This window comes from Borostomias antarcticus (genome assembly GCF_949987555.1).
Source record: "Borostomias antarcticus genome assembly, chromosome: 15".
Lineage (NCBI taxonomy): Eukaryota > Metazoa > Chordata > Actinopteri > Stomiiformes > Stomiidae > Borostomias > Borostomias antarcticus.
Genome location: NC_140248.1, coordinates 18164867 through 18181152, shown reverse-complemented (window position 1 = coordinate 18181152; position 16286 = coordinate 18164867). Strand labels below are relative to the sequence as shown.

General features: G+C 42.0%; 3 protein-coding genes across 4 annotated transcripts; all 3 read left to right on the top strand.

Annotated features, from left to right (window-relative positions):
* The first annotated feature begins 191 nt into the window (after window positions 1-191).
* Window positions 192-5984, top strand: mtmr8 (myotubularin related protein 8). Its single transcript, XM_084450570.1, has 14 exons — window positions 192-276; window positions 568-690; window positions 891-1053; window positions 1595-1752; window positions 1967-2095; window positions 2192-2326; window positions 2437-2569; window positions 2792-2901; window positions 3103-3228; window positions 3369-3418; window positions 3744-3944; window positions 4086-4214; window positions 4326-4452; window positions 4719-5984. Exons 1-14 carry the CDS (start codon window positions 253-255, stop codon window positions 4932-4934), a joined length of 1824 nt encoding a protein of 607 aa, XP_084306696.1. The 5' UTR covers window positions 192-252; the 3' UTR covers window positions 4935-5984.
* A 156-nt stretch (window positions 5985-6140) lies between these two features.
* Window positions 6141-7884, top strand: asb12a (ankyrin repeat and SOCS box-containing 12a). 2 transcript variants are annotated; one of them, XM_084449410.1, is made up of 3 exons: window positions 6141-6181; window positions 6702-7473; window positions 7618-7884. In XM_084449410.1, the coding sequence occupies exons 2-3, from the start codon at window positions 6708-6710 to the stop codon at window positions 7764-7766; spliced, it is 915 nt and encodes a 304-aa protein (XP_084305536.1). In that variant the 5' UTR covers window positions 6141-6181; window positions 6702-6707; the 3' UTR covers window positions 7767-7884. The 2 variants fall into 2 exon arrangements, with proteins under 2 accessions (XP_084305536.1, XP_084305537.1); XM_084449411.1 differs by having other exon boundaries at window positions 6176-6212.
* A 739-nt stretch (window positions 7885-8623) lies between these two features.
* Window positions 8624-13199, top strand: amer1 (APC membrane recruitment protein 1). Its single transcript, XM_084450436.1, has 2 exons — window positions 8624-8691; window positions 9257-13199. The coding sequence occupies exon 2, from the start codon at window positions 9365-9367 to the stop codon at window positions 12458-12460; it is 3096 nt and encodes a 1031-aa protein (XP_084306562.1). The 5' UTR covers window positions 8624-8691; window positions 9257-9364; the 3' UTR covers window positions 12461-13199.
* Window positions 13200-16286: the final 3087 nt, after the last annotated feature.

Genomic DNA, 16286 nt, shown 5'->3' with positions numbered 1-16286 from the left:
GCCTGGACTATTGCAGGCTCATTAATAGTGTGACACATAAGGTATTATCGGTGAAAAAGGTCTCGTAGGCACCTTAAGGGGGGATACTTCAAGAACCTGGCAACCCTCAGCTAGCTAGGAAGGAAGGTAAATCTGCACAATGTGCAAATTAGTTTCCTTTGGAAATGGCAAGAAACTAGTGTAAAAACTGTCATTGGAACAAGATGATTCGGACTTGGTAGCTAGACAGTATACATTTCTTGAGATTGGACAATGGAGCACATTTTAACACCGAAGGTAAGTAAATGTGCAGGAAAGAAATGCTGGAGACACCAGCTAACTTCCCTAGCAAGTTAGATACTGCCACTCATGCCTTAGCTATTATCAAGATCCTTATAGTAATTCTTCTTGTGTCATTGGAAGAAAATCCATTTGTACTGGCTAGTTTTTGTATTGATAATGATTTGTTGTCAAGAAATGTGTAAACATTTTTATTACAAAATAAATGCAACTGCATGATGGCCACCTATGAGATTCCAGTATGTTGCTGACCTGTGTTGACTTATTTGTTCCATCATCTCATGACAGGTGGAACAAGTTAAATTGTTGGACAGGCACACAGCCAAGAAGCCAAGTGTGGGCACTCTCTATCTGACAGCAACTCATTTAATCTATGTTGACACATCTTCCAACACTCGCAAGGAAACATGGGTAGGAGCTGGAGGCTATACAAAACACCCGAATACATTGAATAACTTTAGGCATTTATATGTTGGCAATCTGGAGTCTACTGCAAGAAGAAGAGGAGATAGATTATATATACAGTATGATTAATGTACCCTGTGTGGATGGCCAAAATCAAGACAGCAATTCAATTAGTTTAGTAACTCTTCTTTCATCTCTTCCACCAGCTTGTTCATCATCTCATTGCAACAGTAGAGAAGCTCCCTCTCACAGCTACAGGATGCCCCCTCCTCATTCACTGCAAGAACTTCCAAGTGCTTCATTTTGTGATTCCCAGTGAGAGGGACTGTCAGGATGTGTATCAGTCGCTGTTCCGACTTTCCCAACCAGGTATGGAATGGATCCTTCATCAGTGCCCTACAGTCATGCATTTGAAACCCTTAGTAGTAAGTAGTAGTACTTATTTGAGCTTTCCCTGTGTGAAAAGTTAAACATATCCTTTTAGGTATCAGCAAAATGTGGTTATGGTAAGCCATTCAGGAGTGACATGGGTACACACTGCTTCACAGACTAATGCTTATCTCTTGTGGAAGAAAACTCAGTCTTCACTCTTTGTGGCTTCAGGTATTTTTTTTGCATGCAGCATGGAGATAGACAATGCATGAGTCAATGCTAAATCTCTGTGAAGAGCTTTTCCCCTTCAGATTACATCAATACAGTTGCACAAACAAGTGTCACAGGTTTACTGCAGTTATCAAAAGGCAGATAAGGGTCGTCTAAAGGACATATTTCTCAGGACAAGATGTGGATTGTGCATGGATTGAGTCACAGATAGAAAACAACTAATTATAAAAACAAAAATCTGACTGATTAACTTGATTTCAACAAGCATATACATTTTCAATCTATACACTTCTACACTCTTATACAGAGACAGTAGAGGAGCTTTATGCCTTTCTTTACAATCCAAAACAACTGGAGGAGGACAGAAGAACTGGCTGGAGCATGGTCACCATGGCCATGGATTTCAAAAGAATGGGATTGCCCAATGATTTTTGGGAAGTTACAGACTTCAATCAAAACTACGAGGTCAGTTAGTCTATAGTTTGACAGTCATGGTTTATACCAGTGAAGTCTTGTTTGTGTTTACCAACACAATATTTCATGCTATATAGCTCCTGTGCAAATTGAACATTATTTGTGTAAAATAGGATACTGTATGTGTAACATCCCGTGTGTGTGTGTGTGTGTGTGTGTGTGTGTGTGTGTGTGTACTGCATACTCTATGCTTTTTCTCCTTCAGATTTGTAGCACATATCCTAAAGAACTTGGTATTCCGAAAACTGCAAGCAAGGATACTGTCTTTGGGAGTGCAAAATTTAGGAGCAGGGGACGAATTCCAACTCTCTCCTACTTTCACAAGGAAACAAATGTAAGTCCTTGCTGAATGTTTTTCCTGTGGAAATGTATAAACTTGTTTGATGACATTATTCTTTCAGCATTGTTTTATCCTTCCTTTACCGGTCAGGCTGCAATTTGCCGTTGTAGCCAGCCTCTATCTGGACTTAGTGCACGAAGTGTGGAAGATGAACATATGCTTCAAGCAATCAGTCAGGCCAATCCCAACAGCCCTTTCATGTATGTAGTGGATACCAGACCTAAGGTAAACCTTAACTTCAATTATTTGCAAATTTCCTATGTACTGTACTTGGATCTGAGTGATGCATTCACTCCTCCCAAATCTGAATAGTTTTTCTCTTGGTTTACAAACAGTTGAACGCCATGGCTAACAGAGCTGCAGGGAAGGGCTATGAGAATGAAGACAATTACTCCAACATTCGTTTCCAGTTTGTGGGGATCGAGAACATCCATGTCATGAGGAATAGTTTGCAGAAGCTTGTGGAAGGTCAGTGTCATTGCTCTCACTCAGAAAAAGATGATCCTGGGGGGTAGTGATCATAAATAACTTGTGTGTAAATGTTGCTGGAATGAATGCAAGACAAAGTTCATGCTCAATAAAAATGCAAGCAGATGGCAACATCGAACCATCTCAAACATTTTTATGGTAAATGGTACCATTACCATTTACATTTTTACTCTTTATACTGTTAATCTGTCATCTTTCCAGTGTGCACCATGAAGTCTCCTACAATGAGCGACTATTTGACGGGGCTTGAGAATTCAGGATGGCTTCGACACATCAAGTCTGTGATGGATGCTGGACTGTTTCTGGCCAAGGTTCCTAGTATTATATTTAACCCTCCCCAATGTTAAAAGGCACACAAAACACATGCTATGATTACTCAATGATTATAGTTTCATGTGTGCATTTTTTTTGTTTTTACTTTGAAAACTGACATTAGCCTGCACAGCTTGCTCTCTATATGTGTAGTTATTGTGTGCTGATCTAGTTCTGAAGGGTCCATTTCTTCTGTCCAGGCTGTAGCCGAGGAGAAGGCGAGTGTGCTGGTTCACTGCTCAGATGGCTGGGATCGCACCGCCCAAGTCTGCTCTCTGGCTGGAATTCTGCTGGACCCCTACTATCGAACCATCAAGGGACTTATGGTGAGAACAGTGTCATGTCAACTACTGCTTTTTATTACCCGTAAAAGAGGTTGCAAATGGGTTATGGCTTTATGGTTTACAGTGATTTTTATTTTCACAGTGTGAAATACATTGCACTTACAGCACCTGTTTTTTCTAAGGTTCTGATCGAAAGGGAATGGATATCTATGGGTCATAAATTCACACAAAGGTATTAACATCATTAACAAGTTATTCTTTTGAAGTTGTAAGACTCAATCAATGTCCAGTTTGTTCCACTTAAAATTTAATCTCGGAGATAATTGCCTACTGTACTCAATTGGACCAGCAATGATCTGTGTCTTAATAAGATAAGCCAAAAAATATTCATACTGCTTTAAAGTAAACTGTGGAAAACATGGCATGGGTGTGTGTGGGTACAGTATGTCCTTTCTCAAACAAAGTTCTGTTTTCCAGTTTTTAGCTGTACCAGGGTTAATTATTTCCTAATTGATCTTCATGGCTATGGTTATGCAAAAATGTTTTATTCTCTTCAGGTGTGGACTTGTGGAAGGCGATCCCAAGGAGGTGTCACCGGTGTTTACCCAGTTTATTGAGAGCCTTTGGCATCTCATGGAGCAATATCCTTGTTCTTTTGAGTACAACGAGAGGTACATCCTTGAAATCCACAACCATGTGTACTCCTGCCAGTTTGGAAACTTCATTGGCAACTGCCAGAAAGAGCGCGAGGACATGCGGTAGGCGGCCCTTATTCCGTATGCACTTCATTCCTCTTGTGTGCTCCCTCATTGAGAGTTCCAGTTGATTTTAAAGAGTTTCATCAGACGTGAGACAGCTTTGCATAAAGGGGACTGAAAGTTTTTTCCTTTAATTTTCAGACTGCAGGAGAGGACCTTCTCTGTTTGGCCCTTTCTTTGGGAGAACGGTCAGCAGTACCGAAACCCTCTGTACAAGCGCTCCCCACGGAGAGATGTTCTCAGGCCAAACACACTGCCACTGAATTTCAAGTAAGTGGTCACTGGTCACTGTTCACTATTTTTGCGGCTCATCAGCAATATCACTCCAAGCCCAAAGGACGTTTTCTTCAGTTGTGTAGCTCAACATCTATAATTTTGCAGGTTCTGGTGTGCCATGTATAATCAGTATGATAAGGGCATGCAACCAAAGCAATCCATCCTGAGCTACCTGCTAGACATAGCAGAGAAAAAGGTTGAGGAAGAGAAGAAGATGACGGATCTCCAGAGAGTAAGTGGATATAGATCGTTGTCAAGGGCCCAATCCTTAGTCTCAACAGTCAACACAACTGATTGGTTTTTACAGTATTATATATGTTTGTAGTTTTGAAGTTGGTGAACATTCATGGCTGAGATGTTGTAGTGCAGTTACCCCATCCTCCTGCCTACCCAAATACAAATATGGGGCTGTCAAGTGAAATTAAGGATTGTGCCTTTAATGATAAATGCAGCTGTCTGGGGTGACTATTAACTTTTCCATGTTGTTTTTCACTGAAGCAGTTGGCAGTCATTGATGGGGTTTTGTCAGATCAGGCCAGTCCAACGGGCACATCAGATGAACAGAGCCCTCAATCTCCAGAATCCACTTGCAACGCCAACGCACCTAAACATGCAGAACCAATGACGGAGGGACCATCATCTATAGAAGATAGTGTTAGTGTTGCAGAAGATGGTGTTGCGATGGAGAACCAAGATGACAAAGAGGATGTATAAGGTTCCTCTAAGGTGTTCTCAGAGGCGGCATACAATAGCAGTTGACCTTGTTGCTGCATTTCTAAAAAGGGATATAATTAAGATATAATTTAGATGTTTAACTAGCATGTCACTCACTGACGAGTTCAAATCCAACTTGGCAGACCTTTTTCTTGATGCTGCCTACTGTAGATCATCTTGAGATATTGTGCATCAGGAAAAACAAAGGGATATGATATATATATATTAAAAAAAGATCTAGATCTATTTAGGACTGATTAGAAAATTAACCAAAGAATAATGCATAGGGGATTGATTGACATGGCATGAATTGATGACAGAACAGTGATTTGAGTGTCTTGATGAACTCAGGCAGCTGAAAAACGACTGTCCTGCCACAAAGGGAATGCACGGTCCATAGACCAAATGTTGACATTTATATTGTAGATATTACTATCATTGTCTTTTTTACACTGCCATTAATAATATGCTACGTTACCTCGCTAGATCTAAATGACCTATCATAGTTTGAGAGAACACTTTTCTGTGAATTATATACTGTAATTTACTTAAGATGTATTTGTGAAAGGGAACTTGTGTCTGTAAAAGTTTATTTACAAAGTATAGCACAGACAGTGCCACATATTTCCATAAGGCCCTTTTTTGAATCAAACTTATACGCTATTTATACTTGATAGTTTATTAACTATTTACAAATGGTTTGTAAACAGCTGTACATGATAAGTAGAGGATTAGTAGGCAAATTAGGTTGATGGTAGAATCAATCCCAAAACTCTCTATATTATGTATCTCTAATACTCGGGCCCCAGTTGTGGGTTTGGTTTCTACCTGAACCTCATACATTGGTTCTGTGTATGTTTTCTGATCACTTAGTAATAATGTACATACCTGTTAACAAACCATTATCTACAAATGTTTTATAAATGGCTAATAAAGGATGTATTATAGTGTTAGCAAAAAGACAACTCCAAAATCTGCTCTGAGCAGTATTGTCTAAGGTTCAAAGCTGGCCTATTGTAATATCCTTCCTTCGTAATGCAATCAATGATTAACTGCAGCCTTTTTTATTTTTAAACTTTTCAAATAAAGAGATTCAGTACTGAACCTTGAGATTAATGTATTCATTCATTTGGACGAGAAGTTGGGGGGAGGAAATTCTCTGGAAATGTACATTCGCGCATGCGTTGAGCTGTCGTCGCTGACGTAATCGCACGGCTCCACCAAAACATCAATGTTGAACTAAGGAGGTAGGCAAGCTTAAAGAATCATCATACATAGGTAAAAATAATACTTGCGACGTGCGGGCCCCTTTATGGTTGTAGATTCACTCAGAATTGTTTGAGATGATAGAATTAGCTCGTAGTAATATCGATCCATGTAGCTAACGTTAGCTAACGGGCAACAGCTTTGAAGCCGAGGAAGCTTGATCAGTGGTCTTCCCTAGCAGAAGCTAACGTTAGCTAGAATAATAATGCTCCTTATGTTGTGTTTTCAAGTATAACTTTACTGTAACGTTACGCTATCTACGTTAGAATGCCGAGTTCCCAGTCACTGTTTGCAGTACGACTAAGTTAAAGAACTAGCTAGCTAATAACTAATATTCGCTAGCTTAGCTATAAGAGCAAGCCAACAAACAGGATCAGATGAAATCAATATGCGATACGTTGGCTAGTAAATATAGCTTGATCGATCACTTCCAGACACTGACTGCTCATTTCCTTGTTTGTCCTTTCCTTGATTTCCTCATTTCCTTTGATTTTGAAACAGATTTCTATGCTCCATTTAAAAGCTGTTGGAGACGAAGTTGCGTATAGCGTTGAAAGTCAACTACTCAATCAAGCCGTGTCAAACAATGATGATAAACACCTTGATGAGCTACTCTCGCAAGAAGAATATAAGAAGTTCATCAACTGTCGAAGTGGTTGGGGAATCCCAGGCACACCGTTACGGATGGCTGCATCCCGAGGTCATCTCGAGTGTCTGCAGGTCCTGCTGACCCATGGAGCTGAGGTCGACTGCCTTGACGTAAAAGCTCAGACTCCGCTCTTCACTGCAGTCTGTGGGAAATACTTGAACTGTGTTTTGGCACTCCTCAGAGCTGGTGCTAACCCAAATGGCAGCTTGTACAACAACTGCTCACCTGTCCTTACTGCAGCCAGAGAAGGGAATGTTGATATCCTTAAAGAACTACTAAAGCACGGTGCAGAGGTGAATTCCAGATCTAAAGTCTTGCTGTGGACCTCTACTGCAAGTGTTTCAAGTGGCCCTCTCTATCTCTCTGCAGTGTATGGACATCTGGACTGCTTCAGAGTCTTGCTTCTCTATGGGGCCGATCCAAATTATAACTGCACAGACATGAAGCTTCTTAGTAAAATCAAACAGCCTAAAACGGTGCTTGAAATGTGCCTCCGTCATGGTTGTAGGGTGGAATACATCCAGCTCTTGATTGACTTTGGTGCAAACGTTTACCTCCCAACACTCATCATAGAGAAATCCACAAAGCAGAATGAAGCTGTGGAGCTCCTTCTACAAGAAAGAGGTGATGAATAAGTCACAATGCAAATATACCTGGCCTTTTACCAATGATTGTCTTAGGTATAATGGTATTAGCGATGTTATGTTGATTTCTAAAATGCCTCATTGAGATTTTGTCTGAATGTCTGTTTTTTTTTCTTTCTTCAAGGATGTCCCAAACCTCTCTTATCTCAGTGCCGACTTGCCATCCGAGGGCACCTCAAGAAGATCAACAAAATCCATTCCATTGAGGACCTGGAAATGCCAGCTAGACTGATTCACTTCTTGCAATACAAACCAACTACTATGCAACTCTGATCACAAAACTTTGAAATCATACCATCATAGAGATGCAGTAGGCTACCTTATTTTCTTCACTTAATGGTTTAAAAAGCATGTTAACTGTTTTAACACACAGAGGTTAATGAAATATCATGTTTAGGCGTACTTACCTAATTAAAAATAATGCCCTTGTGTCTGTCCATGCATATGATTTTGTTTAAACTGCCATATACAGTACAACGAGTAGTTGGATATAGGCTACCACACCCGGCCTCTAGTGAGTTGTTGCTTCATTAACCAACTGACAAATTAAAAGGCCAAGCTGTCTAATAATAGGAAGCCAAATAAATTATTACTGCTGCTGACTCCGACAACTCCCATCAATCCAGAGGACGACACGCTTGCTTGCTTGCCTTGCACGGAAAGGTGCGGTCGTCGGCTGTTCTCTGGACGAAGAGCCTTCACTTGGCCTATATCATTTTCTCGGTCAAGGAAAAACTCCTGTTCTGAAACCGGGCCCTGATGAGGCCCTGTCCCTTATACCTCCATGCCCTGTCCTCTGCACGCCCTGATGAGGCCCTGTCCTCTGCACGCCCTGATGAGGCCCTGTCCTCTGCACGCCCCTGATGAGGCCCCCCTGTCCTCTGCACGCCCCTGATGAGACCCTGTCCTCTGCACGCCCTGATGAGACCCTGTCCTCTGCACGCCCCTGATGAGACCCTGTCCTCTGCACGCCCTGATGAGGCCCCCCTGTCCTCTGCACGCCAGACAGCGTCTACCGGGTACCATGGTAACACAACCAACGGACCAATCGCAGCTAGAGGTACCGCTTCGCTGCTGAGGATGGATCTCCACGCCACCTTCCTGTCTACAGCCTGGACTTGTTTATTATTCTGGGATGAACGCTAGCACGCTAACGTTATATAGTTAGCCAGGGAGAACTGGAACTGCGGTAAAATCCGTAAGTTTATGTATTAACCGACAAATCAAAAGTACATTGATGGTATTGGAACGCGTGAGAATATTAGCAGAGCGTAACGTTGTGACGATGACATTGTATTCGGCTTGCTAGCTAGCTAGCGTTAGCCAGTAGCTGTACGATGTACTCGCTAAAGCATTTGTGCTAGCTACCTGTAGCTTGCTATGTTATTAGCGTTACATTCACCACCAACAATTGTTAACTTGGTATCATGCGAGACGCATTGGTGGGTTTGTCTAACCATTAAAGCTAGCGTAGTTGGCTAGCTAACTCTTCTTCATTTAGTCGATTTCGCTAGCTTGCTTGCAAATGCATGCTAGCATTTTATGTGGCTAACGTTAACTAGCCTAGCTAAACAAAGACAGCCTTCACATTCACAGCAACAAGCTTCACTTGTCAATCCAGCCAATTTGCTAATGTTAACAATTTTGATATGTTTCATTATCAATACATCTGTCAGAATAACAGATGTATTGATATTTTAACAAATCTCGAAACAGCAAGCTGGGTGGATGAACTCTAATGATTTGTTTATTTTGATTTTCAGATGGCAGTAGATGCTTTTGGAGGACCGCTTGGCAGCAACATTCTCTCGACCTGACAGCATACTCATCATGGTATCTGTTTACTCAAGCCTTCTCTAGATTGGTATGCTATGGAGACACACAGGGGAAATGAGCAACAAAGTGAGTCAAAGCCTTTGTCTGCTGACAGTGAGCAGTCATGTGCCAACGCTGTTGTGAAGCTGCCATCTGATTCAGTAGATGAGGTGCCCCTTGAGCCACCACCATCGGGGAAACTAAGGAGGACTGCCCTTCGATTTTTTGGAGGAAGGAAAAGCATTTGTGTTCTGCCAAGCTTTTTTGGTGGGAGGAGCAAAAATCAGAACAAGTGGTCTTCTAAAAAGGGAGTCAGCAAGAGCAAAACACATGATGGACTTAGCAAGGCAAGCTGGGAAGACAGTCCCGGAAGTGTATATGTACCAGCTGGAGACTTTGAGTACCACGGCCAGAAAGACACTACTGTAAAGACACCTAACAGCTGTTCTAGTGAATTTGGTCATCCTGTCGGTGATCAGAAGTCGCTGTCCCTCCCCCGGCAGAAAAAAGGTTTAAGGGGACTATTTAGCAGTATAAGGCGTCATAAAAAGAGCGAAAAAAAGAATGAAATGGTTCCTATGTATTATGTTGAAAACAAAGAGGTGCCTGTTGCCCATGTTAAAATTCACCAAAATATCACAGAGTGCCTGGGCAGTGTATCTGAACCCTATGTGCCTGACTCAACAAATGCAGAAGGCGGTGTGACAACTGCTCCGGAATGTATTGATGTTGCCGTGATAGTGTCTGAAAACGACATGACAAAACAGAGTCTGAAATCAGGATCCGAGGGTGAAATGGAGGAAGGAGATAGGCTGGCGAAGACTACTAACCCAACTAGGTCTGACCGGAATCCAGTTGCAAAGTTAGCCTGTCTCCCTAACATGGACACTGAGGCCACCGTTGCAGTGAACAGCCAGCCGTCTGTCGGCTCATCAGATCAAATCAGCATGATTTTCGGAGACGTGGCCTCTCTGAAGAGCTTTGACTCACTCACAGGCTGTGGCGACATCATTGCAGATCAAGACGACGACAGTATTGCAGACAGCACAGTTTCAGGGGAAAGGAGCAGGAATGCAGGCAAGAGGAGTTCATGTTATGTTACTTACCAGGGCGGAGGTGAAGATATGGCTACCCCTGATGAGGTGGACAGGGACTATCTCCAAGACCTCTGGGAAAGCGAGGCCGCAGACGACTTCACCCACGACCAAAATCAAAGCTTCGCGGAACACACCGACAGTCTAAGGCTGACACCCGAGGAGCCGTCAAGCTCTCACCGCACGGACATCAGCAGCAACAGTATCGGCGCGCTCGGACTCACCGAGAACACCGTTACGTCTGGAGATCTCCTGAGTCCTCAGAGTGACCATCAGGAGTCAGTTCCCAACAGTGACGAGGGCTACTATGACTCGACCACCCCCGGACCAGATGAAGAAGGACATGACAAGTCTTACAGAATGAAGAGAGACAGACTACCGAGGGACAGCTACAGTGGCGATGCGTTGTATGAGCTGTTTGGGCCTGATGACAGTCTAATCAGTCCAGCTTTTGAAAACCAATTTAAGCTGTCCAGCCCTGATGCACATCGATTTTTAGACGTGCCAGTTGATGTAAAAGAGTGTCCTGCGTTTGGTCACGAAGCCGAATCATTATTAGAGCTTGAAAAGGCCGGTTTAACTAAACAAAGCATGTGTCAAGAATCCAAAGAGCTGTCTTTGTTCACCAAAGGCCTCCACAATCAAGGCTTGGATGAAAGCATGTCTTTGCTGAATTCTAAAACCCACGCCTCTGTTAACGATGACCTGCTTACTGCAGAAGCTTTCAGTCAAAAAGGAAATATGCCACACGCATCCCACGCCTTCAACGAGAAAAGTTTAAAACACAGTAACAGTGGCAAGTTTGGTAACACCACGTTTAGTCAATCACAAGAACATCACCCAAAGAAAAACAAGCTGATGGTCTCACAATCAAAAAACAACAAAGACATTTCAAAAGAAACAACACATGACCTTGAGGATGACCTGACAGTTTGCTTCTCTCAAGCCCTTGTTGACTTTACAAAACATTCTACAGAAGGTATGGGAGGCTCGGAGTCAAGTTCTCCCTTTGCCCAAAATATGCAGGCCCTCCCTGCTATTGTCACATTTGACGTCGTGGACATGGACAATGAAGGGGAATATGACCAGCAAATTGATGTGACAATTGAAGAGGAGGACATCACGTCGCCTTATGAAGTATTTGAAGAAAGCTACCTGCAGAAGGATGCGTTTGCTGAATGTGACGATCGAATGTTTGACCTCTATGAACAGAGTCTCTTATGTAACACCTGGGCTATCGCTAGTCTCCCACGTCACCTGAGCCTTACACGAGTGAATCAGTCAATGCCTAGTCCTTTGGCTTTAAACAGGAGGAGCAGATCGCTGGATACAGACAGCCTAGAGTTAGATATTACTGATATATACGTGGGTGGTGGGGCTACACCGCTGTCTTACCATAGAACTGAAAGGGGCTCAAACAGAGTGTCTTCACTACACCGCAAGAAGAATGGACACACATCCACTACTTCAGATATGAAAGACAGTACCGGCTTCATGTGTCTGTCATGGCAACAGGATGCAGAGAGGACCCCGATTCCTGCTCTGTCTGATGGGAAAAGAACAGACAAAGCACACGGTCTCTGTCAAACCCAAATCAGGCACACATCACCGTCCAGTCAGGCTGTTAGTCAACCTTCTAGTTGTAAAGCACAGCAGCTCACGGCAAACATGATGGCGGAGAGAATGTCCTGTCATTTTAACTCTCAGAATACAGGGCTTATGAATAGGCCGTGCCATCTTCCCTTGCAGTCAGAGGCTAGTGTGCCCCAAGTCCCCTGCGCTTTTTCCGGAGTTAAAAGGGAAGACTCGTTCATGAGATCAGATTTGGCATCAGATGGTGGGGGTGAGGGCCTTTTTTACTCTACATCAGTTAACTCCCAGTCTTACAGCCAGTGCTGCAAGATGAGACCTGTTGGGATCACTCAGGGGATGCCTCACTCTGGCGCCCTTTCAAACCCAGGCGTCTCAGAGGGGGATATGGGTTTCATCGGTAGAGTGCGAAAACCAGTGGACACAGTGTACCCTCCTCTCAAACACACAGCCGGGGCAAACCCCTAATCTGACCTATAGGCTGATGCCTCTACATAATACTTAATGTAGGCCTACCGCCGACATTTGCATACTATGTGCCACCAAAGACACCATCTAGTGTGTTTATTTCACCGAAAATAGAATGATTGTTACATTTTTATCATGTTGCAAATTTACTTTTACATTTTACTTTTCATTTACAGTATAAGCTATTGTCTTTCACTGTGATGCACACGCCTTAGAGTGGATCTTGCTGTAGAGAATTAGGAAGCCTGAGCTGTAATACCATGCTTTTTTCTGAACACTATTGTCTCAATACAGGCTCTCCCTTGCTATCTTTCACACCGAGGAGGTGGCCCTCATGTCGCCTTGCATTTAGGCAAAGATTGTTACATACCTGTCGAGATACAGGGCCCAATATCACCCTGTAAACGTTTGTATTTTTAAAAAGTAACTATTTGTCTTTTTAGTTTCATTATAGACACATGCTGTCTTTTGATTTCAGGACACTAATGCATTTGTAAAATGTAGCCACAATGTAAAGATCTTGATGGCTGTGCAACTTGATCAGATGGGTTTTGAGATACCATCTCTTGTTAAGAAGAGCATGCTTCAGGCTCATAAAGGCTCTCTTTCTGAGCCTGCCTGTATGTTTCAATATAGGCTTTGGCCTAGTGTTTACACTTGGAATCAAGTTAATCTTCCATCATTTCACGTGACTGTCCTGTCAGATTATCATTCATATGGAATTTTAGACCTGCTTGTCTATTTTAAGGCCATGCTTTTGTACTTTAGATGTGTATACTGCTAGTAGTACTATATTCTTTGAAAGTGTAATTGAATTTGCAGTGTATTCACAAGCAGTGAATTATCTGTGAATGCATCATGTTTTATCAAAATGACATCAAAGTTTGTAGGTTATGTTTTGTAATGTTCATATGTGCTGGCGTTACGGGATATACCATCAGATGTTTGTCATGAAACATAAATAAAATGGTTTTCTTTGTAGACTAATGGAATGGCTATTAGGAGACTTGATTTATTTTTCAGAGACTCAATTTTTCTGAGATCAGTCAGTGAAACAATCATATACTTCAGTCTACTCCTTATTGTTCCACTGTAATCATTGACAGCAGTGGTACTGCAGTAATCTTTAGCCACTTCTGTAATGAATAGACTAAACTCATCTGCTTCTGGGGTTTTATTTGGCCTTTGGAGAAAGGCGATTGGCTCTGCTGTGTTACACTTTGGCATCACCCATGCGTTATTCAAGCAGCACACAGCTACAGATGTAACTATTAAACTGTATAACGTGACTATTATTCTTAAGAGGGTTGTTTTAGTTATATGTTTCAGTTTTGCTACTGCTATTCAACTATAATTTGGTACGGAATTATGTGGAGCCCAGTTCAGTGTTCAGTTTCCACACTTGGTATAACGGTAATGGGAATATGACAAAGAGTACATATGGAATTTTATCTGTGCCCAGCAATATTTAGCCTAAGAATAACTTCTTGAGTATCTGTCTATGGAATGTCATCAAAAAGCCAAGGAAGTGTTGTTATTCTTTGAATAATAAAATAGTTATTCCATTTATCTTTTGTCACATTGTAAAATATACTTGGGTGTTTAGGCTTACTGTACCTATTCATATAGTTTACACTCTACCACAACTATTTGTGTGTGAAAGAATAGTTCAAGCTGAAAGATTATCTTAAATACTGGGGTAAATGAGATCCAAAATAAGCAAACAAACATGCAACAAGAGAAATGTATTTAACATTTAGAATAGGAGCAAAAAGATGTCTGCTGTATTTCAGAGATTGCAGTGAATTCCCAAAGCATCTCAGAATGGAAGTGATGCTCTATGATCAGTTTTGCTTTTTAAATCCCAATGAGGATAGAAAGGTGAACCTGATCCTGGACCAGCCTTCCTACTCTGAGATGTTTTGTGATTACGGTCCCCGATCCTAGACCGTCAGGGACAAACCAGGCCAAACTGTTTCAACCATGCTCTGTATGCATCTGTCCACATGGAGGTTTTATATTGGGTCCCCATCGCTTCAGTTTCAACTTGCACTCGGTGAAACAGACAGTGGTCAAAGGAGTCATGACTGTGAGATTTGCAATCCATGGTCATGCAATGTTGGACCATGGCACTCTTGACCATGAGCTCATATTTGTTTTGTAGCCGGCCACTACTGAAACCAGCTGAAACAGAGCAGCGTGAAATCAACCTGATCTGTGGTCAGGTGGGGGAGCCCTCTAATGGCCCTGGAAGCCTACAGGCTGGATTATGTACAGTGGCATTATTCCATACAGCAGCTGCAGTGTGAGAGGGCAAATTGACTCGTGGCATTGAACACATTTTAGCACAATGGGTGTTTGGGGGATTTACAATAGGTATTTGTCTGTAATGAATTTAACTAGATGGATTGGCGAAGTGCTTGAACACTAACATAAACAGTACCCTTGATGCTTTGATTTTCAGTAGGGAGTACTAGGGACTGACTTCATCTATTCTATCACACCTCTAGTCTCAACAGTATATGAGGCAAGACTAAAGAGCAATTTACCAAGTTATGTAATTCTCCCTGCTCCCTGAACTGTAAAGGCATTGAGATGAGAGGAAATGCTGCTCAAAAGGGAACCTGACCTTCATCCTAAACCTTTTCTCTTTTTCTTTTTTTTTTCTTTTTTAAACCAACAACCACTATGTGTATACTCTTCCAGTCTTCAGTGTTTGCAGCACAGCAATGAACTGTTCGTACCTGCTCTCCTGTTATGGAGATGTAATATGCAATGTTTCCTGTAATATGCAGTTGTAATCTCCTCACTGTATATCCTCTATCTTTCTTTGCTATAAACAATGCAATACTTGGATACAACATTTGAAGGATCCACACGAAGTGAATGAAATGAAACGCTGCATTAGACGTTCAGAGGTGAGGAGTGGAGTGGAGGGCCCAGACTGGGTCACTGCAGCGCAGTGGATCTACAGAGTTGCACTGTAGAAGTATGTAGATTTTCCACCGCAGTGCTTCAGCCTGCTCATGTGCTGCAGTCTCCCTGTGAGATTTCACAGGATTCCCACAGTAGCCTATTTCCAAACCGTCCTGTTATGTTTAATTGAAAGTTTAAATATTCAAACTGTATGTTTTGTGTGTTTTGGGGCAGTAAGATTAGTATTTATATGTGGTCATTGAAAACAATCTAGTTTCTGGTTCCAGATAATGAGTTTCTCTAATTTGAAAGTTCCTTGGAATGCTTTAAATGTATTGGGCGTATACTCTCTTACCTTTAAATCTGATGACTGCTTGTGTCAGTATGTTTGTCTTGAGGCATAAGATCATGATAGTAAATATAGGAAGTTTTTAGGGTATCCAATACACAAGCTCACAGTAGGTCTTCTCTGATCTAATTGTATTTTTCTATATATAGATTACGCTTAAGCCTGTGGTTCTTATGTTCTCAGCATGTACAATCTGGTCAAACTAAAAAGGTTATATGAGAAAGATAACATTATGGTTACATATTGTTAGTGAATAGGTTATTTCACACACCTGGGCTTGCTTTATTCATTGCTTTATTTGTGAAGAAAGGTGCAATTATTGTCCAATATCGAAAGAGCCCATCTGCTGATAAAATGTCCCCACGTCCATGAAAACGTAGTTGATTTTGATTGTGCATCTTAGCCTATTATTAATCACCAGCATCATGAGGTGAGGCATTGGCCATGCATTGCTTGCCTGAGTTTGAATCCTGGGGAAGAAGCACCGCCCAGGTTTGCCTCTCCGCTAGGCACAGAGAGTTGCAGCATCATTTTACAGTGCTAGGTTATCATCACATATAG

Coding starts and splice junctions, on each gene's coding strand:
- mtmr8 (XM_084450570.1), top strand. CDS start 253: ATGGAGCACATTTTAACACCGAAG. Junction 1,753..1,966: donor ACTTCAATCAAAACTACGAG/GTCAGTTAGTCT, acceptor TTTCTCCTTCAG/ATTTGTAGCACATATCCTAA. Junction 4,215..4,325: donor ACACTGCCACTGAATTTCAA/GTAAGTGGTCAC, acceptor ATAATTTTGCAG/GTTCTGGTGTGCCATGTATA.
- asb12a (XM_084449410.1), top strand. CDS start 6,708: ATGCTCCATTTAAAAGCTGTTGGAGACGAAGTTGCGTATAGCGTTGAA. Junction 7,474..7,617: donor GCTCCTTCTACAAGAAAGAG/GTGATGAATAAG, acceptor TCTTTCTTCAAG/GATGTCCCAAACCTCTCTTA.
- amer1 (XM_084450436.1), top strand. CDS start 9,365: ATGGAGACACACAGGGGAAATGAGCAACAAAGTGAGTCAAAGCCTTTG.